The sequence below is a fragment of the Micrasema longulum genome, unplaced genomic scaffold (genome assembly GCF_059751315.1).
Source record: "Micrasema longulum isolate JH-2025_06_02 unplaced genomic scaffold, ASM5975131v1 h1tg001078l, whole genome shotgun sequence".
Lineage (NCBI taxonomy): Eukaryota > Metazoa > Arthropoda > Insecta > Trichoptera > Brachycentridae > Micrasema > Micrasema longulum.
In genome coordinates this window covers 95,361-121,564 of record NW_028278266.1, presented here as the reverse complement: position 1 = coordinate 121,564, position 26,204 = coordinate 95,361, and the positions used below count along the sequence as shown (strand labels likewise).

At 37.4% G+C, this 26,204-nt stretch overlaps 2 protein-coding genes across 8 annotated transcripts; one reads left to right on the top strand and one right to left on the bottom strand.

Moving 5' to 3' along the window:
* Positions 1-2,784: 2,784 nt before the first annotated feature.
* On the top strand, positions 2,785-20,330 carry LOC148277172 (chymotrypsin-2-like). The gene is made up of 5 exons (XM_088233249.1): positions 2,785-2,830; positions 15,443-15,680; positions 16,033-16,288; positions 17,551-17,703; positions 17,826-20,330. The coding sequence occupies exons 1-5, from the start codon at positions 2,785-2,787 to the stop codon at positions 18,039-18,041; spliced, it is 909 nt and encodes a 302-aa protein (XP_088089375.1). The 3' UTR covers positions 18,042-20,330.
* exd (PBX homeobox extradenticle) lies at positions 20,024-24,704 on the bottom strand. 7 transcript variants are annotated; one of them, XM_088233242.1, is made up of 6 exons: positions 24,335-24,704; positions 24,067-24,228; positions 23,808-23,986; positions 23,443-23,694; positions 22,942-23,038; positions 20,024-20,406 (listed from the first exon to the last, which is right to left on the bottom strand). In XM_088233242.1, the coding sequence occupies exons 1-6, from the start codon at positions 24,591-24,593 to the stop codon at positions 20,231-20,233; spliced, it is 1,125 nt and encodes a 374-aa protein (XP_088089368.1). In that variant the 5' UTR covers positions 24,594-24,704; the 3' UTR covers positions 20,024-20,230. The 7 variants fall into 7 exon arrangements, 6 of the variants coding, with proteins under 6 accessions (XP_088089368.1, XP_088089369.1, XP_088089370.1 ...); XM_088233243.1 differs by having other exon boundaries at positions 24,073-24,228; XM_088233244.1 differs by having other exon boundaries at positions 24,347-24,704.
* Between the last annotated feature and the right edge of the window lie 1,500 nt (positions 24,705-26,204).

The following is a 26,204-nucleotide window of genomic DNA, read 5'->3' as shown; positions in this document are numbered from 1 at the left end:
AAAATGATAGATAGAGGTAGTGAAATAACAAATGTACACCTATAAAATGCAGGTAACAGGAGGGTACCCGAGTACCCAGTAATCCTAGTATTGATATTACCCAAGAAAGATAACTGCTACTTAAAGTAGGTAGGTAGTTGATAAGGATGTATCTACGTAAAATATGCTTCTCATCTACTATAACGATCACCACATAATCCCATTTAGATGATAGATGAAATTAATATTTAATCTTATTGATCTGTTTTTTATAATTGAAATACAACCTCGTATACAGGGTATTTCAGTTTGATTGCGTTATGCTCAAAGAACATGACGTTGCAACCCCCGTGGGTTACATATATTAATATTATTTTGTATGATCCAACAATGTTTTGAGTATGCCCAAATGCTTGCAGACTGGCTGGATTTTCTCCCTACGGAGTTGTTCATATTCAAATTTGTTGCAACAGAGAAGGAAAACATTTTTGAGAAGGATGTGTAGTGTGTAAAGTGGCCACTTAAACCAGCCAATGATAGGTCATAAGCCCTGTAAATGCCTAGACTCCCATATTCCCTTCTCAAAAATGTTTTCCTTCTCTGTTGCAACAAATTTAAATTATTTTGTATGGTTTGCCATACTTTAAATAAGGTCATTATTATCTTTCTTTATTCCCTTTTCCCGTTGAATGTTAAATTATAAATGGCATTTTGGGTCTGTTGCACACAGAACCGTATCCTTCATCCGCCCGGACAGAAACACGACTGTACAGGATCATTTAAATAGTACTTCCTCTCTATATTTAAGCAATTGATCCCTCAACCTCTTAACTATCAAAGGCGACGTGGTGATGTGGTGATGTGGTGATGTGGTGATGTGGTGATGTGGTGATGTGGTGATGTGGTGATGTGGTGATGTGGTGATGTGGTGATGTGGTGATGTGGTGATGTGGTGATGTGGTGATGTGGTGATGTGGTGATGTGGTGATGTGGTGATGTGGTGATGTGGTGATGTAGTGATGTGGTAATGTCGCGATTCGTGAATGATAATATGGTGACCGAGTTTCGTGGTGATGTGGTAATGTAATGGTCAGCGTGTTTGCCCACCATGCAAGAGGTCTCAGGTTCGATTCCCGACATGGATGACACGAATTATTTATTTTAAAGGGAGTTTTTACACTAGAATATTTCATAGTCCTTAAACTGGTACCCGGTGGTGTAGTCGGGCCGGAGCGCACCGGAGCGGCGCTCCGGCACTTTTTATCTGAACGGAGCGGCGCTCCGGCTCTAGCCAGGAATAAATATTACGTTTCAAAAAAATATATACACATATCTCTTCAAACAATTCGAAATAACAACAAACGTATTTATTGCCGATAAACGGCGAAAGTCTAAACATGTGTCATTGCACATTGCACAGTTGCCACACCCCATCCATTCAAAACAGAAACGGAAGAATTTGAACTAAATACCACCTAATTATATTTTATTTATTTATTTAACTTTTTGTACGTAATGCTATTTGTACATTGGCGGGCTTATTGCCAAATGGCAATTTCTTCCAACCAACCAATAAAATAAAAGTTTTATTTTTATAACTCAAGCCACAGAACATATTCAATAGGAAAAAAAATTAAAAAGCCAAAGATATATAAAAATATAAATAAACGTATTTGTTTATAAATTACCTTAAATAGAAACGATTACTCAATGGGAAAAAGGAAAAAAGAGGAAAGAGGAAAATGATTTGTTTGAAAGATTTTATGATTCTTTTGAAAGATTTCTGCCAGTGATAAAAGGTTGGAGTTTCTACTGCTTTTAAATGTTTATGTTTTATTGACCTACCAATTATGTGAAAAAACTGTCTTTTGGAAATACCGACTTTTTCTCGTAACATTTTTTTCTGCATGACATCCTATTTTCAGTACACGTTTTTACAAAACACAGATTTTATGTTTTAACAATATTAGTATTTCGAAAACTTTCATACTGTCCGGTCATATAAAGGTCTTGTCGCGTCGCGTGGTTTTTAAGAGTGAATTAATTTTTAACTGTAATCTTTGCAGAACAATAGATCGTGTTTCGTATTTTAGTAATAAACCTTTGTTTTAATTTTCATTTGTATATTGCGGAGGAATGCAGAAGGAAAGCACATGCGGAATATTGAATGTTGGCTGCAGATGACTAGGAAATGTTGTTCGTCATAAACGCGAAAGGATATTAATATACCTACTCGTGTGTGGGTACCTAATAAATAGAATTCTTATTCTCGTAGGTTGTTTGTCAAGTGTAGGTACGGTACATAATAATATATGGAAACAAAGGTGTAAAAAATCGTTCTCAACATTATACATGACGAGCTGATGATACCATCTTACAAATCACTTTTTTATTAAATACTTAATGAGTTTTGTGTAGTAGCATCGATGTTTTCGACAAGAATTTACTTATCATAAGATTAGTGCTGTAAGACATAAGACGCCGGTAAACGCGTATCAGCTATCAGCTATCAGCTCTGCTGATGCAACGCACAACGCACAACTCACTGTAGGTACGAGCATTACCTGCATTTCCAAGGACGCGCAACGATGGGGATGATGCATTCTAAATACGAGTACCTACCTAGGTACTTAGGTGCGTGATTAGCAAAATCGGTAAGATCATTATCACCAAACAGGCTATGATCATTATAAATCATGTATGATTGAGTTCAAACAAATGTAGTTATTATCTATAATCTCGATTAAAAAACAGATATTCTTATAAATAGAATTGTCGTAGCGACTTTTACAGTAGACAGTTGACATGGATCGAACTGGAAGTATCTTCATTTGCTTGAGTGTGTTAGTCGGTAAGTTATTAGAAGTTATTAATCAGCGAGTAACATTGTAAATTCACAAACTAAATTGACATATTTGTAATTTCTTTATTTAAGAAGATGCATGAATAGAAAATATAAAAAGAAAAATAATGAAACCCACTAACCCACTTAACACAAATAAAATAAATAATGCATCTGACAGATTTACTTTGTCCCTATTTATTTATTTATTTTAAATCTTGACATTGAGCGCAAATACATAGTACCTACGTACCGTCATACGTGACAATTTTGCCCAGTTTTAACAAACTTTTACAATATCATAATTTTTTTGTATTGGACTACTTCTATCCGTTTTGTTGATTAGTGATACTAATTATTCTTAGCATTTTTACAAGTACAAAACGTTTGCTTTTCTTTTTTTTATGCAATTTTAGAAGACAAAACATGATGGGCAAAATTATCTCCACTTGTTGACAATTTTGCCCACTTGGTAATTAACTGTTATTTTTGGTTTTATCATCCTTATCATACGGTTTATTACTACTTTTTGGGCGAAAGAAACTGTTTATGTTTAAACAATTGCATCATTGAGGCATCACTATTATAAAATCAATGAAAAAAACCGCTGGGCAAAATTGTCAACTATTCCGCGATTTTTCTATACAATGTGGATTTGTGGGCCAGGGTTGGCACATAATGGTATTTTTAACAAAACCAAAGAAGTTTATCTCTAATCCTTTTAATTTGTTCGTGTTTGACCATGCATAAGCCAATTTTTTTACAAACCATTTCAGTCCTGATGCGATTTTCGTAATTAAGGAAGCTTGCCCCCAAAACGATTTTTCTTTAAATGTGTATGTAGAAAAAAAAACGATCATTATTTTTTTTATACAGCTGTGCAATTATTCGATAGATTACCTATACTTTGAAATTGTATTTTATGTACAGAATTCATAATATTTACTATGTTTTATTTTCTTCTTTAGACTGTTAAAAATATTTATACAAAAAACATATAAAATAAAAAAATAAGTCTTCATAATTTCACAAAAAGCTGGCAAATTTAATAAATAAAACTTTCTAAAATGTGGTCGGATATTCTTACGTTTTTTAAAATGGTTTAAATTATTTTTGAATGGTAAAAATTATAATTGGTTTTTGTATACCTAACAATTTTTAATTTACTCACATAAAATGACTCAATCTTGCAGTTTTTAAGATTTACATTGATTTTGTGAAAATCTTAGACGCAAGATTACAGATTCAGATAAAGATTTCATTATGTTTCAATTAAATACATCAGCAATATCGTTAACTTGACATCACACAAAGCTCCATTACGTTTGCGTCTTACAAATGACATAACAATATTTAAATTGTGGTAAGTAGTTGATGCGCTGATAACTTAACCGGTATAATATTTGTCATTTTGCGTATCAACAGTGTTAAACTTTACTAAAACAAAAGCGAGCGAAAAGTTTGAATGAACCGAATAACTGGCTTGTCATTTTCATCGTGTATTTGAGTTGAAACTCCCATCAGATTTTTTAATCTCATTTGTTAAATCTTTGGCAAAAAACTGATTTATGGGCCAGTTTGAACAAAACATCCCGTTGCATCGTTTAAAATCATGTTTTTGCCGTTTGCTTCATTTTCTTTTATATTTTCTACTTTGTTTTTTCTACTTTCTTGGATCATGTTTTTTCAATGTAGTATGTAGCGACAACCCTAGCCGTGGGCAAAATTGTCAAAACACTAGCTAAGAAATCTAAGACAATTTTGTCCACTTAAATATTTATTGTGTTTGTTCAAATAGACATACAGAAATACGTTCTATAGCGTCTTTATTATTTATGCAATGAAATATATAAAACTTACTTGCCTCCTTTCAACACAAACTCCGCAACAACAAAAGTTTCGACAATATTTGTAAATATACACAAACAGACCTTCAAGTTTAACTTCAAATTTCAAGTGATCAACTGAAGCTGGCGGTAAACTAAATATTTAGTTTTGCCATGGAACTATCAAAATATACTTACCAAATGTAATTTTTATGATACCAGTACCTTTTCTTACTTTAAAACTTGATTTTGTTAAGGATTTCGGCAATGGGCAAAATTGTCATGTTTGACGGTACATATTTTATGTGCGCTGGGGGTTCGCCGATTCATTTAGTGAAAGATATTCGGGCAGCGAGTAATGCATGTCGGTAGACGATGTGTAAGACTGATAAGGTAGGTAAATAAAAAAAATATTTTTAAAAATTCAATCATAGGTTTCTGAAAAAAAAAATCAACCTTGACAAATAAATGTTGGTCGCAGGAGGCAAAACTGGCGGTTAACAATGGAGTCCCGGTGCCGACCCTCGCGTATGGGAGTGAGATATGGAAATAGAAAAAAGATGAAAGTAGCCTGAGTGCTGCGAACGTGTGGTGAAACAATGTACGACACGTGACGAACCGCGAGCTTCGTGCATTACGAGTGTGCGAGGCTGGGGTGGGGCGAGCGCCAGTGCCAGCGCGCAGAGCGAATGGACGGTGAAATAACGATAATACATCCGTATGCAGAAACAAATGCAACAAATACTTGAAGACATGTCAAAAGTCGGAATAATCGGCGCTATCCTCTCTCTGCCCACCCCCACGGAGAAATGACACGATGGTTTTTTAATTCGTTTGTTGTTTGTAGATTTGAGATTACGTCACTACAGAGCACGTGGAAAGTTTGAGGGGTTTATAATCAAAGACAGATATCCGTCATTCGAGTCAAAATTGATTATTGTACATTTTCACTCAAACGAAAAAAAAATCGAAAATGCGCGTTTAAAAATGGTGGATTACTGTGATTTCTTTTTGCATAGATTAAAAATGGTAAATAGATTGTCTTTATTTTTTTGCAGTCTCAATCCTGGGGATTGGTTTGCAGCAAAGTCCTGCATCTCGTCCTCCATTGGTCTCTATTTTCTGCAGCCCTCTTCAGCTCGACATAAGAGGCGCAGTTAAAATCTTCGCACACTTGCTCCAAATATTCACGTCGGGGGCGCCCTCTATAATTTGTCCCCTCAGCCATTCCCTCTATGATGTCATGCAGGAGACCTTTATGGCGCATAATGTGGCTGATCCATCGGGCTCGCCTCTCTGAGATGGTTTTGATTAGGTGCCTACCTTTTTCGATTTTGTTGAGAAGCTCGTCATTAGTGATGTGGTCTCTCCGGCAAATTTCTAATATTTTTCTGTAGCGCCACATCTCGAAGGCCTCTAGTCTTTTTTTATCTCTTTTGGTAAGGCACTATGTCTCACAACCGTACATCAATATGCTCCATACATATGTCTTGGCAAGTTGCTTGCGGAGTTTTAGTTTGATATTATTTGACTCAAAAATCTTTGATTTTTTGTTAAACGCAAGCCTCGCTTGGTGTATACGGCAGTCGACTTCTCTTTTTGTTCTCCCATCCCAGGTGATCCAGCTTCCAAGGTACACAAACTCTTACGCGTTTTTCAGAGTTGCTCCTGACATTACTATATTCATTCGTTGCTCATTACGGGCCACAGTCATTACTTTAGTTTTGCTCCTGTTTATTTTCATATTATGTATGTTATTTAATACATTTTCCATAGAGGTCAGAGCCTCAGTGAGTTCTTCTTCACATTTAGAAATCAGGGCGATGTCATCGGCAAACCTTATAATGTTTATCTTTTCTCCATGTATTTTAACATCCTCTCTATGACTCATTTTTTCCCTGATTTCAACGATTGCGCACTGTATATATCCATTAAATAATACTGGAGACAGCGAGCATCCCTGTCTGACTCCTCGTCTTATTTTGGCTTCTTTTATATCATTTCCATATGTAATTACAGCAGTTTAATTTTTATATAGTGCAGATATAATTCTCCTGTCTTTGTATTTCACTCTTGCCTTTTTTAACATCTCAAAAGGGGTTCTCCTTTCAACTTTATCAAAAGCTTTTTCAATATCCACAAAATCAATATACGTATTTTGATTTGTTTTCAATATTTTCTCCAATATTATTCGCAATGACAGTATAGCTTCCCTAGTTCCCATTCCTTTTCTTAATCCAAATTGGTCTTGAATAGTGACCTCGACTTTTGGTTTGATTCTCTGCAAAATAATACTTGTCAATATTTTAGAGGCATGAGATATTAAGCTAAGTGTTCTATGCTGTTCGCATTTTGTCGTACCAGATTTTTTGGGGAGAGTAACGATTAGACATTTTCCAAAGTCGTCGGGCATTATCCCTGTATTATAAATAATATGCACCATTTTAAACAAAGCGTTTGTAATACCTGTCCCTGCCGATTTTATAGGTTCGGTCGGTATTTCGTCAACACCAGGTGATTTTCCTTCTTTTAGTATTTTCAGTGCGTAATCAAATTCTTCTCTGATGATTGGGTCTCCCAAATCATCAGTGTCCACATTTATTTCTTTTTCTATAATATTTTTAAAGTTACCAGTACTGTTTCCATTGTACAGTATTGTTTCTAGGTATTGTTTCCATCTCTCTCCTATTTGAGTGTCTTCAAATAGCAGTTTACCGTCTTCTGCTTCTATCGCATTACCAATTCCAAATAAATCTTTTACTTTGGCATAAGCAGTTTCAATGTTTCCTTTTTTCATGTTATTGTCAATTTCATTGCATTTTTTCTGGTAATACATTTCCTTGGCGATTCGCGACTCTCTGTTTATTTTATTTCTTAGTACTCGATATTCGCTTTGTGCTTCGTCACTAGTAACATTTTTTATTTGTCTCCTTTTTTCAATTAAATTTAATATTTCTTCTGTTATCCATTATTTTCTTGCCGTAGGTCTATCTTTGCCAATGACTTCTTTTTCCGCAGTTTTGATTTTCGTTTTTATCTCCTCCCAGATTTCATTAACGTGTTCTTTATTATTCGTGATACCAGCTTGTGTCTTTTCTGTGTATTTATTTTTAACCTCTTTATTTCTCAAAGCTTTAGTTTTCCATTTGTTAAAAGTTTTACTTTGAATTTTCTACAATTTCAGTAAACTTTTGACTATTACCATATTATGGTCATTGTCAATATCTGGGCTTGAGTAACTTCTGCAATCTTTCATTTGGTTTTTAAATCTATCTCTAACTATTATATAGTCAATCTGTAGTCTTAGTCGATCTCCTGGAGCCTTCTATGTATATCGCTGCCTTGTGTGATGTTCAAAATATGTTTTTGCGATTGTAAGTTAATGTTTTTCACAAAATTCTGTCAATCGGTCGCCCCTCGCATTTCTTGTTCCTAGTCCAAAAGGTCCAACAAATGTTTCCTCACATCCTTTTCCTACTACAGCATTCCAGTCTCCAAATATGATTAAGTTTTCTGCGGCCTTTACTTCAAGTATCAGTTTGTCTATCGTACTGTAAACTTCTTCTTCTTTCTGGTCGTCGTGGCTTGAGGTGGGCATGTATTTATTTATTTAACTTTTGTACATAATGTTATTTGTGCATTGGCGGGCTTATTGCCAAATGGCAATTTCTTCCAACAAGAGATGTATACTTGTAGATAGTAGATATAGATAGATAGTAGGCATATATAACTCTGCCATTTTCAGACATTGAGGCCATCACATAACTCCCACAGATGTATAGCTACAGAGCGTTACTTTTCTGTCCAAATTATATTTTATTCAATTATTGTTATTTAACAATAGGTACTTTTAAAAAACCTATTTTATGTCCAACGTATGGTATAGTGGTTAGCGCATTCGGCTGCCGTGCATAAGGTTAACGTGAAATATCTATTCAGGGTAATTTTTCGCGGCAACGTTTCGTGCTAATAAGGAAACAATTTATAATATGTTTTCCTAAGAATAATACACTGTTTGAAATATGTGAAAAATATAATAAAATTAACAGTTCTTACTAAGACCGGGATGGTTCGCGTCGTGGTAAATATATTACAAATTGATAATTTTGTCTATTTTTCATAATTCTACTATGCTCAGTAATACAAAAAGACTAAATAATTGCAACTATAATTATCTGCAACTTATTCCGATGGCAGAAAAGATTAATTAAACATAAACAATTTCATAGAATTCGGCCAGCACCTCGATTAAGCGAGAATTACTAGGATCAATTATGCGGGCAATATTCCAAAGGAATTTCTAAAATATTTTATTATTTAAAATAATTGTATGTTTAACGAAACCTATTCATAAAATCGTCGTCTACTTATTGTTTTTGTATAAATTGATACTTAAGTGAAATATTTTTCATTTCTTTTTTTTACTGTTCGGTCTAAAAGTAAGTTTTGTAAAAATAAAATATGTAAAGATTTTCAGTTGAAAATTTTTAATGTGTTCGCCACTTATTGATTTTACTATTTGCTGAGTGGCCCTTGTGGTAATTTTTTGTGCCAAACTGGATAAACGAGTAGAGACAAACTCAATTTAATAGCAAGTATTTTTAGATTATTATTTATTTTTATAATTTTTATGACGTGTCACCTAGATGCTTAAAAATGTGTTTGTGCTCAAACCAACAGTGGTACGTGAAAACCAGCACAGACAGAACTTGCAGGTGAGGGGGTCGCCTCTCCTTCTCAAGTCAAACAACTGATTAACCTTTTTAACTCAAGCACTTTATTATAACAAAGAACAGTTTGCTAAAAATAAAGCGGCGAATCACTGTAGAATCTCCAGGTGATGTCTCGAATTTCTTCTTTGGGCGATCTCCGTTCGTCTCTTTCTTGCGGCTTCTTGTTCGGAACTGTCCGTCTCTCTCGGAAACCTAAGCTTAAATAATTACCCTTGATCCCTGTGGTCATTCCCTATTTTACTGCATCTGGGCTGGTATTCCGAGCGCGTTTACAGCGCGTTATAATGCGGATTTAGTACGAAAAACGCGCTATATTATAATTTTGTTTGGAATACCAACCCTGGACGCGCCAATTTTCTAGGACACTCCCTTTTGTATGCTTTATTTTTATTCCATACACATATTCCTAATTTTAGATGTAATTACACAATACCTACGCTAATTATTGCTTATATTATCAGACTTACATATCCTACCATTTCGTATAATGATTTATATAATAAAAAGTTCAAATAAATTCTACAAGTCAATGCTACTACTCTAGTATCTCCACGGTATCGATCGTTTACGTAAATGGCATGTGCCAAAAAGAGCCAACTATATCTCCGGTTGCATCCCGCCTCTAGTTCATTTCAGCTCCGACTTTGTCGCCGACAACACGTGTTTAGGACCCTGGTCAGATTTCCCAAAATTTATGAGACCCCCTTGGTCCACAATACAACTGCATAAAAAACATTTGTTAGCGAAACAACGTAACCTACAACAATATGTTAAATGAATTTATTTATTAGGTTTCTTAATAAAATCTACCCTACTCCATTCGCATTACGTAAAACTAATTTTGGAACTAACCCAGTGTCATATTAAATATATATATGAACTTATGAAGGTGGGGTAAGGATGACATCACCGACGAATTTGGTCCATTTGGGTAAATTCCAATAATAGTTTGAGGATAGGTAGTTTAGGAGAGTGAAGAAGGGTTCGGATGTCGGCAAGAAGTGGGAAGTAGGAAGGTGCGAGTGTTTAGATATTTCAGGGAGGAAGGAAGGGAGTTCCGGGCAGAAGATGAATATGCAGTCGAGATCCTCCTCACCCAAAAGGCACTGGCACATTGGGGAGTCTAATACCTTTAGCCTTGCCGGGTGGGGTCCCACACGACAACAATGCCCCGACGGCATTCGGCAGATGGTGGATGTTTCTTGTTTGCCGAGTACAACCTTTTTGAACCGATAACTCTTTGGTATATCTGGTTGAATCAGAGCATAGTGCTTACCTTTGTAGAGTTAACTAATGTTCCACTGTCCCGCCTTGCTTACCGGTAATTCTTCATTAGTGGAGACGAGAATGTTTTCGATGGGCATATGGGAATATTTAGTGTTCCCACGAGCAATGGCGTCTTTGGCGATGGAGTCAACAGATTCATTCCCTGGAATGCCGTGGACTTGAAATCCAAGCTAACTACTTGTAACTACTGTACCTACAGTTTAAGTTGAAATGGATACTTCTGATTTCCAGCACGAGAAAATCTTCAGTATGATTAAAGGAATTGGATTGAATTTTTGGAGCTCGAGGAGTCAGTCAGGATGAGAGCTTCGTCTGAACTGTCGGTGTCAACATATTGAATAGCCTCTCTGAAGGCTATGCACTCCGCTGTAAATGCGCTGTAGTGCACGGCGGAAGGCGCGAGGCGCAGCAGGTAATACTCTCCGTTTTTATGAAAGAGAAGTGCAGATCCGGTACAATTAACGGGATCCAATTTGGATCCAAAAATTTAGTAATAACCTCCTCTATCGTGGTAACATCTGTAACACCATTTACATGAAGCTGTTTTCCAACCTCTATTCAGTTTACGGTGACTGCAGAATGTTGACGTTGAACAGTGACTGTTCCTTTAAACGTGAACCAGAAATGGCGCGCAATCTCTCTCAGTTTAGGTACCGTCAAACGTGACAATTTTGCCCAGTTTTAACAAACTTTTACAATATCATAAATTTTTTGTATAGGACTAAGTACTCCTATCTATTTTGTTTAATATTGATACTAATTATTCTGAGTATTTTTATAAATACACAACGTTTGCTTTTCTTATATTTATGCAATTTTAGAAGACAAAACATACTGGGCAAAATTATATCCACTTGTTGACAATTTTGCCCACTTGATAATTAACTGTTATTTTTGGTTTTATCATCCTTATCATATGGTTTATTACTACTTTTTGGGCGAAAAAAACTGTTTATGTTTAAACAATAGCATGTTTAAACAATTCTTCAATTTGTCTATACAATGTGGATTTATGGGCCAGGGTTGGCACATAATTGGATTTTTTAACAAAACAAAAGTAGTTTATCTCTAATCCTTTTAATTTGTTCGTGTTTGACTATGCATAAGCCAATAAATTATAAATCGGTTTTGATTTTTTTTACAAACCATTTCAGTTCTGATTCGATTTTCGTAATTAAGGGGGCAAGCTCTCAAAACGATTTTTTTTTAAATGCGTATGTAGAAAAAAAACGATTCTTTATTTTTTTGTACAGCAGTGCAATTATTTGCTAGATTACCTATACTTTGAAATTGTATTTTATGTACAGAATTCATAATATTTTCCATGTCCATTTTATTTTTTTCTTTAGACTGTTAAAAATATTTATACAAAAAACATTTAAAATAAAAAATAAGTTTTCATAATTTCACAAAAAGCTGGCAAATTTAATAAATAAAACTTTCAAAAATGAGCTCGGACATTCTTACATTTTTTTAATGGTTTAAATTGTTTTTGAACGGTAAAAATTAAAATTAGTTTTTGTAAAACCATTTTTAATTTACTCACAGAAAATGACCCGATCTTGCAGTTTTTAAATTTTACATTGAATTTATGAAAACCTTGACGCAAGATGATAGGTTCAGGTAAAGATTTCACTATGTTCCAATTAAATACACCAGCAATATCGAAATATCCTCAACTTCAGATCACGTTTGCCTCTTACAAATGACATAACAATATTAAAATTGTGGTTGTTGATGCGCTGATAACTTAACCGACATAATATTTGTCATTTTGCGTATCAACAGAGTTAAACTTTACTAAAACGAAAGCGACTTTTTCACCGTTATTAATTTCTAGCGGATTAGACACTGTTTTTTCGTTTTCTTCGGCCGAAGATTCGGAGGCACGCTGTTCATATTCGCCGTAATGACATGAATGTTCTGTTTTTGTATATCTACAAAACTTTTGTTGTTGCAGAATTTGTGTTGAAAAGAGGCAAGTAAATTTTATATATTTTATTGCCTAAATAATAACAACGCTATAGAAAGTATTTATGTACATCTATTTGAACAAACACAATAGATATTTAAGTGGGCAAAATTGCCTTAGATTTCTTAGCTAGTTTTTTGACAATTTTGCCCACGTCTAGGGTTGTCGCTACATACTAGTTTGAAAAAACATTTATCAAGACAAAAACCAGATTACAGAAAAATAATACATCAGCCGATCGGAAGAAAATGCAAGTACCTTCTGCTTAAACAAAGTAAAAAATATAAAAGAAAATAAAGTAGGCAACAAAAACATGATTTTAAACGAGGTAACCAGATGTTTCGTTCAAACTGGCCCATAAATCATTTTTTTTGCCAAAGATTTAAAAAATAAGATTTAAAATTCTAATGAGGGCTTCAATTCAAATACACTCTGAAAATGACAAGCCAGTTATTCGGTTCATCAAAACTTTGAAAGACGTCGTCTGGTTCCTTCTTAGTTGTTCATTAACTATTTTCCTGAAACAGTTATTATTTCTCACAACACAGGTACAAGTATTTGCCATTTCGAAAAATGTGTTTACCAACTTATCTGATATTAATAATTGTCGTTTAGGTAATTAAGACTAGGATTATTGGTATGCGTACTTAAATAAACAAGATTTATTAATTTTTCTTAAGTTATCAACCAGATTTTGACAATCCTAAGGCTTATAAATGGCTTGTATGAAAACATATAATTCGGCGGGTAAATTTGCCCAGCTGTTTTTAGACGAATATTTTATTAGTTAGCCATTGAAAATATGTTCAAACGTCAATTTTGCCCTTGAATTAATAATTCAATAAAGTAGTTAGACAAGAACGCCATATGAGCTACAGTTCAACAAATAATGGTTGCGGGCAAACATGGACGAACGTGGAGGTAATTTTGCCCACGATCAAAATTTTAAATTTCTTGGAATCCCATTTAAACATGACTGAATTTACAATTGTAGCCCAATTCAGTGATTACCAAGGCCATTCTTAGTAATTAAAAAGTAAAACATAACTTACATTTTTTTTTTGGAGAAAATCAACATGATTGTAAAAAAGCGGGCAAAATAAGACGGTTTCGCGGTATACAAGGGTATTGTTGCAATCTATTTAGATTGCAGGTACATTTAAAAAAAAAAGACTTATTTAATGAATAATTCAAACAGAGCAATGAAATAAACTCACCCCTTGCGTGTTGCTTCATTGACTATGAGAAAGCATTTAATAGTCCGCAACGACCATCTCTTTGGAAAATTCTCGATGCGTATGGTATTCCTCCCAAGATAATTGCTGTTATAAAAGCACTCCACATAGACAGCAATTGTCGTGTGAGAATCAGCAACTATTTGACTGATCGGTACGGGGTCTCCACTGGAATGAGGCAAGGCAAGGCACCGTTCTCATTCATCATACTGATGGATTTTATCTTATGCAAATCGATACCACCTGATCGAGGCATAGAAGTGAACTCCCCCCTAAAGTTGATGCAATTCTTTTTGAAAAGTCTGTTGGTGATTTTCAGAAAATTGTTTACAAACTTCAGGAAAACTCAACTCGTCTGGGTCTTAATATTAATACAAAAAAGAGTCAGATTATGCGCAACAAATCCTGTCCTGGCCCGGATCAGCCTCTCTATAATAATGGACAGAGGATCGAGAAAGTTGATAGCTTTAAATACTCAGTTGAATTTTTGGGATGATTAAATATTAAATAAATATCACAATTTTTTCCGCTAGATCGGCAAATCGAGACAATTTAGAGTATCCATCGTAATAATTACATTACAATATAATATATCATTTATAAGTTATGTAACTCATACTATGCCTTAATGTTATGTTTGATTTCTGCCACGCATTTCACCTTTTAAATGGATTAAATTGCTAGAATGGATCTTGGAATCCGAAAATATAGCATCGTTTACAAAGTGATACTTAATTGTCCAAATAATGCACCGGGACAAACTTCCTTCCCTCCTTTGACTCGTCACCGATGGCAAAATCAAAATCATAAATTGGTACTACTCGGCAAATGAACTCGGATACTATATACAAGTCCAATAATCCTTTGCAAGAGAAGCCCAGTACTGGCATTAAACACCCTGTAACCGGGAACATCACTCACAGCTTTACCTCTGCTAGATGCACTTTTTATACCAAGAAAAGACAACATCAGCCAAAAATGAAGGTAACGAACTAATTTTAAGCCAAACGGCATAAATAAGTTTACAAAATAACTAAATCTCTTAAAGTAAATACATATTTTTTGTCACAAGTGTTGACTGATGACCTACTTAAATAATAGGTAATTACCATCGACATATTGATGTATGTCAATGGTAATAAGTATATATGGTAATGGTACCTTATTAGGTAATAATTAGTATGTACATATGTCAATGGTAATAAGTACAGTTCCCGGCATTATATATCGTACATCGGCACTTAGAAAGAGTCTGTTTTATTTTTTAAATATAACGGAACCGTCAGGGTTTAGTCATGACTCACGAGTCTTCAGTTATAAAAATGCCTACAGTTATTTAATTATCGAAACTTCCGATAGTTTACACTAAACATGTGACAAAGACAAAGCTCTACAAAGCCGAAGGTCTCTTTCTAAATGCCTGTAGGTATGTGAATCTGTGAATCACGAGAATTCTGCCTTGGAAGTCATCAAGGCTAGTGACAGATTAGAATATTGGACCGGTTTTGGTTCTTGTACTTATCTTAATCAATCTTGAATGCTTTTTGTCATTATTTCCAATATGTTAGCCAGCAGCGGCTGTCAGGTGCCTCGCCTGACTCCCGAAGCCCTCCGCAGCCCCAGTCCGTGGCTGCTGGGAGCCCCCTCACCCCTTCCGGCCCCCAAGGTCATAGGAGGAACCCCCGTCCCCGATGGCGGCGCCCCCTACATTGTCTCCCTAAAGGGAGATAATGATAATTCACACTTTTGTGCGGCTATCATAATCTCCGATCGTTGGTTACTGACCGCTTCTCACTGCTATCTCGGGTTAGTCTTCGATGCTTTTTATTTAACACTTGAAAGCCCTCGCCGTCAGTGCCGCATGGGCCGCTTTGATGTGCGTGAAGGCTATTTCCATTTGTCATATAGTAAAAGTTTTTATTTCTACCAAATATCGTAAGTATGCTTTATCAGTATTATGTTAATAGTACTCAGCGGCCGAGAAACAATAATGAATTCACCACGCAAAACAAGAGACAGCGAAATGACAGTCGTCATCGGCTGTTGTAATATTTATATATCTCTGTTGTAATAATATAATATGTTGATGTACGTCAATTATGTATTACAATGCGAATATCAAAAATGAACTATATTTAAAAATATATTTCCTTTCCAGTGCGGTAGATTCCCTGGCTTATTACGTTTACTTGTACGCGGGATCCAACGATCTCACCGTCGGCGGAACAAGAATAGAAGTGCTGAATATAATCTGCCATCCGGAGACAACCGTTAAGAACAACGGCAAGGACATCGCTCTCCTGAGGACTATTGAGCCTATTCAGTTTAGTAACACGATCCTTCCCGTCGCTCTCCCCTTCTCTCTGCCGGTTCCCCGTTCGGAAGTCCTGCTGTCAGGGTGGGGGCGGACAGAGGTAGGCTACTGTGTGTTTCTGTTCATCTATTTAAATGTACGACGGATCCTCCCGCCCGTCTGCCGCATATTGTCCGAGCCCTGCTATCCCCGTCTTCCGGCCTAACTCGAGAGACAGTCGCAGCACCATCGGCATCGGCTGATGCATTGATAAATCAATTAGACTCTTCTATGTAACATAATAAGGGCATTATTTAGCTAATTGACCGGCCCTATAACAATAATAATTACACTCCTCTAGTGGAACGGAAGGCCTGTTAACTGCTGCCAACAGGCCGGCTTCTCCTGAAGAGTTTTGAGTGGTTTCCTCTCCACATAAGCAAATGCTGAGAAGTTCCTGATTGGCCCACATTAGTATATCCCTCCTGATCCCAACAGTTTAGATAAATTTAAAGAAATTTAATTGCAGAAAAATACACTTTTGAAATATAAACCTTGTATATTATAAAGCAAGGTAAATAATAAAGCAACTCCTATAGAAAAAAAAAAAATAATAATTATACATTTACAATAATTACGAAACATTTTATTTTCGAGAGCGTAATAATAATAATTATGGATAACTTATAAAGCGCCATTTTCGTAATATACCTCAAGGGCGCTTTACAAAGTGATTATATAAAGATATAAATTTAATTTTAACTTTTTAATTTAAGAAAAATAATGTACTTTTTCATATTACTTTTCCACCACATGCTAAGAATTTATTCAAATCATTTAGAGAACAAGTGGGTTTTAAGTTTCTTCCGAAATATCACTTCACTCTCACAGTTTCGGATTTCTGCTGGGAGAGCATTCCATGCCGTAGGGCCTGCGACCACAAATGCACGTTCGCCAAATTTAGTGCGCTGTTTGCGTAGAGGTTTAATAACTTTTCCTTTCGACGTTGATGTAGCTGATCTAAGCGTAAGACGTCTGTCAGCTAGTTCATCTGGAATGCAGAGTTCCCTTAGATATTCTGGAGCAGAGTTGTGCAGTGACTTATACATAAGCCAACAGAGTTTGTATTCCACCCTCTGTGGAAAACGTAGCCAGTGCAATTCCCAAAGTAGTGGAGTGATATGACTGAATTTAGAGATTCCAAAAATAAGTCTCGCTGCGGCATTCAGTACAGCCTGTAGGCGAGTCATTTTATTCATTGGTATTATTATTCAGCGTAATGATAATATAGTTTCTGAATTCCTATAGTAGTCAACTTTAAATAAATATATAATTTCGAAGACATCACATTCCTGCTCTGATTACATTCTTTATTTACTTTAGGAAGGGAACTCAAAATACAAACAGTGGCTCACTCTGAAGATGTATCCCACGGAAGATTGCGCGGCTGTTTTCCAACAATTTAATAATACAAATTATTTTGTTCATGAGGACAACGTGTGCACATTAACAAAAATCGGCCAAGGGTCGTGTAACGTGAGTAAAACAATTATTAAGGTTACCCGATAGGCTAAAGGTACCGAGTGCAACGACATTACTCTGTTTAATGACAATTATGTTTCTCTTATAATTAAAATTCCTACGTATGTACATTTCAGGGAGATTCGGGAGGACCTTTAGTCGGGCTGACAGGTCTCGTCGGAATAGTCCAATTCGGAGTCCCCTGCGCTCTGGGATATCCCGATGTTTACACCGGGGTATTTAGCCACAAGGAGTGGATCGTCTCCACTATAGAAGGTGTCGAATCCGGTACCATCGACGTTGACGCTCCGCGCATCTGCCTGCCCGTTGATTATCCCTATCCCGGCTATTGACGTGACTCGGGCATATTCCGAGCGCGGAGCAGCCATCCCACTGCACGAGCTATGCAACTGCGAGTGCGCCTCGAGTAAAGTAAACTTATCTCGGAACACGACAAGGAATTACTTGTATAAATACCATTTTTTTTATACTTATAAGTATATGAAAATGTATTTATTTTTTTGTTTGAATTCTTTACAAGTTATTTACAATTTGCTTTTCAATTCAATTACATTTTATTATATCCATATAAAATTAGTTTTTTCTTTTTTACTATGTAAAGTTTCACTTTTTATTTTGCATGGCAGTATGCTTCTTATTGTTTCTAAATGTATACAAAAAAGCATTGTTTATCTTTTAAATTTTTACGCACTATGTTTGTACTTAACTGTATATTTTTTGTAAATGCCCCTTGGGCGTATTGTAAAATTAAATAAATAAATAAAAAAAAAAAATAAACTAGAAAAATACATACTTTACAATAATGAGTCTTTGTTTTACTAATAATTTCTACAAGACTTAAAAATTTACATATTCCTCCACAGTCAAATATACTGTAGAATAATGCGCTCCATAATCAGCTCCAGCCGAGTAACCGGTTCTTGGATAATAATGTTGAACGCCCTGACCGTGAGGCGGACACGTTCGCAGGATGCAATATTTATTTAATCTAATTATTAATTCTTTCCGAGTGGAACATACAAACATCACGAGACACCTCCGGGAGGCCCCGTGGCTAGCCGGCACACGCGCGTGTCGATGCTTTGACCATAAATAAGAGTAACACCAAATGAAAGAAATAGAAAGGATTGAAATATTTCAAATTAATTTGAAAAAATATGTTTTTGAGAAATTTTGATAAAAAATTGTAATATTATTCAAAGTTTATATTAGTTCTTAAGATGTTACCATCTAACTTAATAAAGCATTAACAAATATCTCAGAGTAATAATGCACAACCGCTATAGAGCCGCCCGTATGGACAAAAATCATTTAAGGATTACCAATCTCTAAGTCAGCTATAGTTCACAATAAACGATAGGCCGTAAGTACTCGGGTCGAAAATTGCCGGCACAGCGAAGAAACTGTCCGTTACACTTTTGTTATTGCAATATAGCGGAATGGCACCTCTATAGCTGTAGCGCGTTATTACTCCGAGCCAAATACAGTAGAACGTTTGTCATCAACAGCTTTCCGGGACAACGGAAGCCGGCGGATGTGAAGAAGGCTCGAGGTTACCCGGATGCATCTGCAGCACATCATGTCCGAGCCTAGGGTAACACCGCACCTTCGAAACGCTTCCCTAAAGTAGAACGTTATTTTGTATCAAATATTGGGAATGGGAGACAATTTCAACTTCTTTAAAGAGGTTCGACAAGAAAAGATTTTCACCTAAAAAAATTTGGCAAAATTAAAACATTTAAATTGTTCACCCGAATATTTTGCTCGAGTAGATAGAGCAACCTGAATCTTATTGAAATTCATTTATTTACGCCCAGTGGGCACATTTAACTGCGATATATTTTATAATAAAATGTACCGGTAACTACGAGAACTTTGAACATAAAATCAAATAAGGCAAAATTTATAAAGTTTACGCTCCACAGGCAGAAGGGAAAGAGTTGTGTTTTCTAAATCTACAGAGCCCGAAGATCATTTTCCAAAAGGTTACAAAACTTCATAAATTTTGCCATTTTTTCCATACAATAGAATCTAGAATGACTCGACCGCTGTTTGACGCCAAAGATAACTTTAAACTTCTGCAAAAATATGTGCCTGTGATTTTGGTCTGAAAAGTTTCGGTTGAATGAATTTGTAGAAAAGTGTTCACTGTAAATAGCGACATTTGCGGTTCATTTCCAAATAAATACATACTGTACGGCGGTGGCACCTGTTCCTTCACCTGCGGGCGGCCCCCCGGCCCCCCCGAGGGGGCCGCGCATTCAAAGAGGTTGAAAAACACCGCTATATGAAATAGTGAGCAATCAAAATCCAATTTAGATGAATATTCATTTTTTTATTGTTCTTTTTGTAGAAGAATTAGAATCATCGTATACGGTAAGACATTCACAATACAACACGAGGTGGGAACACATAAACAGGCCACATATCGTATACAAGACAGACCGTCTCGGTCCCGGGCCCTAGAGCGACCTCAGACACTATTGAGTACACGCGGAGTCCGCTGTCGGGGGCGATGGCACTACGGGGACAGGTCTCGGTGCATGGAGTCGTAGGCCAGCGAGGAGTCGTAGGGCTGCGGCGGGGGCTCGTACGGACCCCCGGCCGCCAGCGAGTAGCCCATGGAGTCCTGCGGAGCGGGCGACAGCAGCGGCGTGGCGGCCCCCGACGCGCCCCCCATGGAGTACGGCGACGCTCCTGCAACACCCGCCGCTCGTTACACGCTACACGCTAGTTCACCGCGGCCGCGACCTCGTCAGGGTCGGGTTTATTTATTCTTAGGCAATAATATTTTTCAACAATATTTTGAGTTTGTCCAAATTTTTGTAGACAAGGACCGGATTCAACTCCCGGGAGCCATTTATATTAACATATTACAACAGAGATGAAGAACATTTAAGAGAAGGTTATGTAGAAGTCTAGGCATCTACAGGGCTTATTACCTACCTTCACTTAAATGTTCTTCATCTCTGTTGTAATATGTTAATGATATTTTTATTACTGGGAATATAATTATGCTACAGACAGTTGCGGGGATAGACGGTGGGTGCCGTAACTAGGGACTAGATGATAATCTAGTCCCTAGTTACGGCAATAGGCTAATAGGCCGAGGATTTACACATAACAAACAACTTTACAAAAACAACACAAATATTCTGCCACCTCAAAATATATATGTACCTTCATTTTACCATATTATTTAAATTTTTTTGTACTAACACTAAAAACACGGTTCAGATGGATTTCAATAAAGAGTTTAGAGCTGTAAATAATATGCTTCTGACCAGAGGCTGGTAAAGATGTCTTCACATTTGTTGGATTCTCCAAAACTATTCCCTACACTTATCAGTGAAATGAGTTGAAAGTGGACTAAATAAACTGACAGTTTAGCATACATGTAATATACATAGTTTACATTAGTATTAATTACAGTTTCTCGATTTAAAATTGAAACTGGATAACAATAACAATAATATCATAGGTCGACATGCATTACTGCCAATCTACAATTTTGGCAAGTGTTATATTTTCATGTGGGGGGATATTCCCTAATCATAGGAAACGCGAGGGACTATCTATATCGTATCTGCTGAATTGCAAACTCTGCTACTAACTGTTTTACGCTTTGCCGATCTGATTTCTTTATTTATTTTTTACAAGAGAATATCTCGTATTTACACAGCAGAAATGACTTGTCGGTTTAGTAAATATGCGAGATTATTAAATATCTTTTCAGTCACGACTTTTAGGCTCAGAGGCGAGCCTTCCGAAGAATAACAGTACCGTAGATAGAAGTAAATAATGCGTTAGATTTGATTTTAATAACAGTTTTTACTGACTCCCGGAAATGGCGGTAATGCACACCGACCAGCGACATATATACTGCGGAAACTGCTGTAAGGGTCAAACTGTAAATTGCTAAAAAGAGAAAACTAAAATAATATTCATTTTGCTTTCTTTAATTTAATAAATACCATGGGTTTTCAATAAACATAAAAATAAAAAAGCACAGATTTTCACGGTCACCGTTATCAATATGCATCTTTTTTGGGTGATCCTGTGTGAGTTGGATTCGTTTCGATGTTTCGGCTACCATTGCGGGAGCGATCTTCAGGGTAAACTGCGTGTTTTTGTAGAAAAAAATGTGCGCTTACGCGCTAGTCATTTTAGTAAAATAATGTAATTTATGCACTAGAAATACACCCAAATAACATGAGCAAAGACGATGGGTCGAAATTAAACTCAAAATGGTTCCCTGTAATACACACTACAAAAATGACACGAATTGTGCCCACTGCCGGCTATGACACGGTACAAATTACTAGTACATAAGTGCATGCTTTTTTTCTTCAAAAACACAGTTTATCCCGCAATGGTAGCCGAAACGTCGGAACGAATCTAACTAGCGCGGGATAACCCAAAAAAGAAACATATTTATTGATAATAAATACCAATTCTCATTGTACAATATTTATGTTGTTCAAATATATTATTATCTAAAAGGTGGCACAAAACTCGATTCCCTAAGGCAGTAACTTAATAAGTAAAAGAATTAGCGATGCGTGTTGATTGCCGTTAAGATATACGCCGATATAAGTCTTTCCTCCGTAAAAGCTGCCACAGACAGTGATTTCGAGAGGAAGTAATGACTCTTCCGGCATTCCACGAGAATTTTCAGTGCCCCAGAAGCGATAAAGTTTGTTTATTCATTTGCACCTCGTCACTGACACAAATCACCGACTGATCATTTGTCAAAAACATTCTAAACATTTATTCCGCCTTTTTGAGAAGTACACGATCTGTGGTTTGTTTAGACGTATTCTGCTTCCGTTAATAAACGTCAAGGTTGTAATGACATTAGGACGCTATTATTCAGATAGGGTGATGACTTTTGGGCCACGTCGCATAAAATATATTTAAAAACAAAGAATACAATAAGAACTAAACCCTTACAGCATTTAAAATTTCTACCGGCGATATAATATATTACAAGGGGCATTTCATCTAGCGAAATCAGTGAAAACTTGACTCGACCGTGTAAGATGGAAACTAGTATGAAATCAACAGATCGCGAAGATGACTATTCAACTCGGTCCCATCTTACACCGCCGAGGAAGGGGGGGTCAGTAAGTTAGACAGACATTTATGTACAACAAAGGGTTAGAGGTTAGATTGATATGTATATGATGTGGTGTCCTCACATTTAGTCGAACATATGAAAATCATCATTACCGGCGGCCTTCTTGGCGGCGTAGAGGTTGGCCTCCTCCTGCGCCTTACCGATGTTCTTCTTGTAGCGGATGCGCTTGTTACCGAACCAGTTGGACACCTACGGGCAGAGGGGGCGGGAGTACAGTCAACATGTTTCCGTACTTTATTAGGTAATAACAAATATACAATTTACAACGATACAATTCCACATGCAGACATCTTCAATTACGGAATTACGCAGAATAGACGGAATTACGTTTGAAATTCGAGTGGTTTATTTTTAATATTTCTTTATTATTTGCAAAAGTTGAGAAAGGATTGTGAAGTATGTCTATCTCGCTATTTCGAGAGCACATGTTCTATTCCGGATAAATACGAGCCGAGGGTGTGTGAAGGTAGTTTGAATATTAAATCCCGATGTCCGAGCTTCTACGTGAGCCGACTCGCACGTACGTAGCGCTCTAGCGTGCGAATCTCGCACGTTCGTGTAAGAGGGAAGTGCGAGCGGAAGAGTACCCTCACCTGCGACACGGTGATGCCGCATTTGCGGGCCAACTCCTCCTTGGCCTCCTCCGAGGGGTACGGGTTGGACAGGTGCGAGTAGAAGTACTCGTTGAGGATCTCAGAGGCCTGCTTGCTGAAGTTCCGGCGTTTGCGGCGCGCGTCCAGGAAGCGCGAGCGGAGGATCATGACGGCCTCGCACGTGGACTGCTTCAGCTGCATCTGGATAGAGCTGAACTTCTTGTGGATGATTTGCACCATGCGCTCGATCTCCTGCAACACGACACGCTTCTCGTTACTACGACGACGTACTCAACGGAGAGATTTAGGAATACGAACGGTCGACACGTTCAAACAACGCGTTGTCAACAGAGGGCGGTGCGTACCTTGGGAGTGATGGGGCGCGTGCGACTCTGCTCGCGCAGCAGGTTCATGACGTGCGTGGTGAACTCGTTGCAGGCATTCTCGTACTTCTCCAGCTCCTGGTGGTAGATCTGGCGGATCTGCGCGAGCTTGGCGCGGTAGTCGGAGTGCTCGATGGCGTTGTCGGCCTGGCCGGAGCCGCCTGCGGACACAACACATTACACAGACAGGGTCGGGCCGCCGGGGCAGTATCAGGAGGCGGGGTAGGGAGCGCGCACGTACACTCACCCCAGTCGCCCTGCGCCGCCGCGCTGGCGGAGGCGGCTGCGCCCGCGCCGCCGCCCTTCTCGGGGCCCGCGACGCCCTCGGCGATCAGCATGTTGTCCAGGCGCATGAGCTGCGGGTCCGGCGGCTCCTCCTCCTGCGTGTTGCGCAGCGACAGAACTGCAAGGCAGAGCATGGGCGGCGTTAGTGACGGGCGGCATCCGGAGCGGGAGGGGGAGCGGGAGAGGGAGCGGGAGCGGACGGGGCGGTCGGCGCTGGCACTTACACGTACACATACCTGTCTTCTCCTTGATCTCACACAGCACGGAGAACAGCGCGGGCTTCATGCGGTGGCAGTTGAGCGTGTGCTTGCGGGCCTGCGCCTCATCGAGGCTCTGGTCCGTGATGTTCATAATCTGCTGCAGGATCTCGCCGATGTCCTGCTTGCGCGCTTCGGCGTCTCCTCCGCCGCCGTCCGGCAGGCCGTAGCCCTGCGGTCCCATGAGCCCGCCGCCGTGCGCCATCATCCGACTAGGATCGTCCATCCATAGACTGCGGCCCTAAACTTCCTTATAAAAGTATCTTAATTAATATTCGGTGATAAACAATCGTGATAGGCGTTCTCGACTCGGCGTCCTTCTAATAAAATGGCCGACTCTTTGTGCTGTCAAATCAAAACTATTACAAAAAAGAAAAACAAATAATTAAGTATCGTTTTCTCATTCTAACTCAGATTAATGTAAATACAATATTCGTGCTAAAAAGAGATCACGAATAATTCACTGCCGCACCCTATAATTATGAAATATGAAGTATTAGGGTTACCATGATCGATTTTTATTTTTTGTTATAGTACCTACTTATTTTCTCAATATAATAAAGTCCACTAAAATATCTCCCAAACAATAGTAGAGGATTGAATGTCACACGCATTTATTATGATTTTGATACCTATAATGTACTTAATAAATAGCTTACATAACTGTGGAAAATTTAAATGAACTGTTTTCACAATTGTAGCTTATTTTCTGTATGCATTATATATGTAAAAACTGTTGACTATTCTCAAATAATAAATAAATAAAATCTTAGTACTTTTGAATGCTTAACAATAGTATTTGCGATATATATTTTTCCGCGGAAGATGTCAAAAATGTCCTTAATAACCTACAAGATAAAATACCTATAATTCAGATAACGCTTCCATCAATAGTCTTAAAAAAATGTGCCTCAAAGTTCTTCACATCGCCATCGGCTCAAAAAACCCCAAACTTATATATAATCTAAATCGTGTAGATTTGAAAGCTGTGAAACCACAAAAAGACCTCGAAATAACAATAATAGATTATTTAAAATGAGCATGCCTCATACATAGGCGGCCTTCGTAGAGTAGTTGTAAAGACGCTTGGCTCACGCACGGAAGGTTCCGGGTTCGATTCCCGGTGAGAACACAAAAATTTTTATGTGATCTTTCTCAAGCCTGGGTATTTTGTGATTTAATTCACCACTGTAATTGAGCCTCCTGGCCTGTTGTGGTACAAAAATAAATCAAATATTAAACATTGAAAAATATCCAATTCAATTATCCACTTAATAAAAAAAACCTTCTCATATATAAAACCGAATATGCAACTTAACCCATATCAGGCCTGCTTTCGAATACGGGTTTCAAATATGGAATCCCTATACATATTGTTAAGGATATCAACTTGTTGGAAAAAGTCCAAAGACAAGCTACAAAATTGTCACCAAGCCTAAAACGGCTTCCATATGTGGAGAGACTGGAAACTCTCGGTCTCACAACCCTGCAGGAACAACGAGAAAGGGGTGACCTGTTAGAGACATTCAAGATACTCAACAGTCACTACAGCTGCACAAATCCCTTGGATTCTTGGATCCCATGTTCAAGCTTAAACAAGATAACTGTCTTTGAGACAACAGTTTCAGGCTGGAGAAAACGAGATTCAATCTAAATCCACGGAAGCATTTTTTGAAGTAATGGAGTTGATGGTTGGAATTAGCTGCCACAAGAGCTGATCTCAATATGTAGTCTCAATGGGTTCAAAAATGGACTAGATTGGTTTCGGGAAAGTTAAAGTGCGCTAACAGCTAACTTTCATTAAATTAGATTTAGGCATATCAGCTTTAAGCTGCTC

Excerpts from the sequence above, each read along its gene's own strand:
- LOC148277172 (XM_088233249.1), top strand. The coding sequence starts at position 2,785 with ATGGATCGAACTGGAAGTATCTTCATTTGCTTGAGTGTGTTAGTCG. Across the intron at positions 2,831-15,442 it reads TTGCTTGAGTGTGTTAGTCG|CCAGCAGCGGCTGTCAGGTG; the intron begins GTAAGTTATTAG and ends CCAATATGTTAG. Across the intron at positions 17,704-17,825 it reads TCGGCCAAGGGTCGTGTAAC|GGAGATTCGGGAGGACCTTT; the intron begins GTGAGTAAAACA and ends TGTACATTTCAG.
- exd (XM_088233242.1), bottom strand. The coding sequence starts at position 24,593 with ATGGACGATCCTAGTCGGATGATGGCGCACGGCGGCGGGCTCATGGGA. Across the intron at positions 23,695-23,807 it reads CGCGCCCCATCACTCCCAAG|GAGATCGAGCGCATGGTGCA; the intron begins GTACGCACCGCC and ends GTCGTGTTGCAG. Across the intron at positions 20,407-22,941 it reads CGCCGCCAAGAAGGCCGCCG|GAGCGTCGCCGTACTCCATG; the intron begins GTAATGATGATT and ends CGGGTGTTGCAG.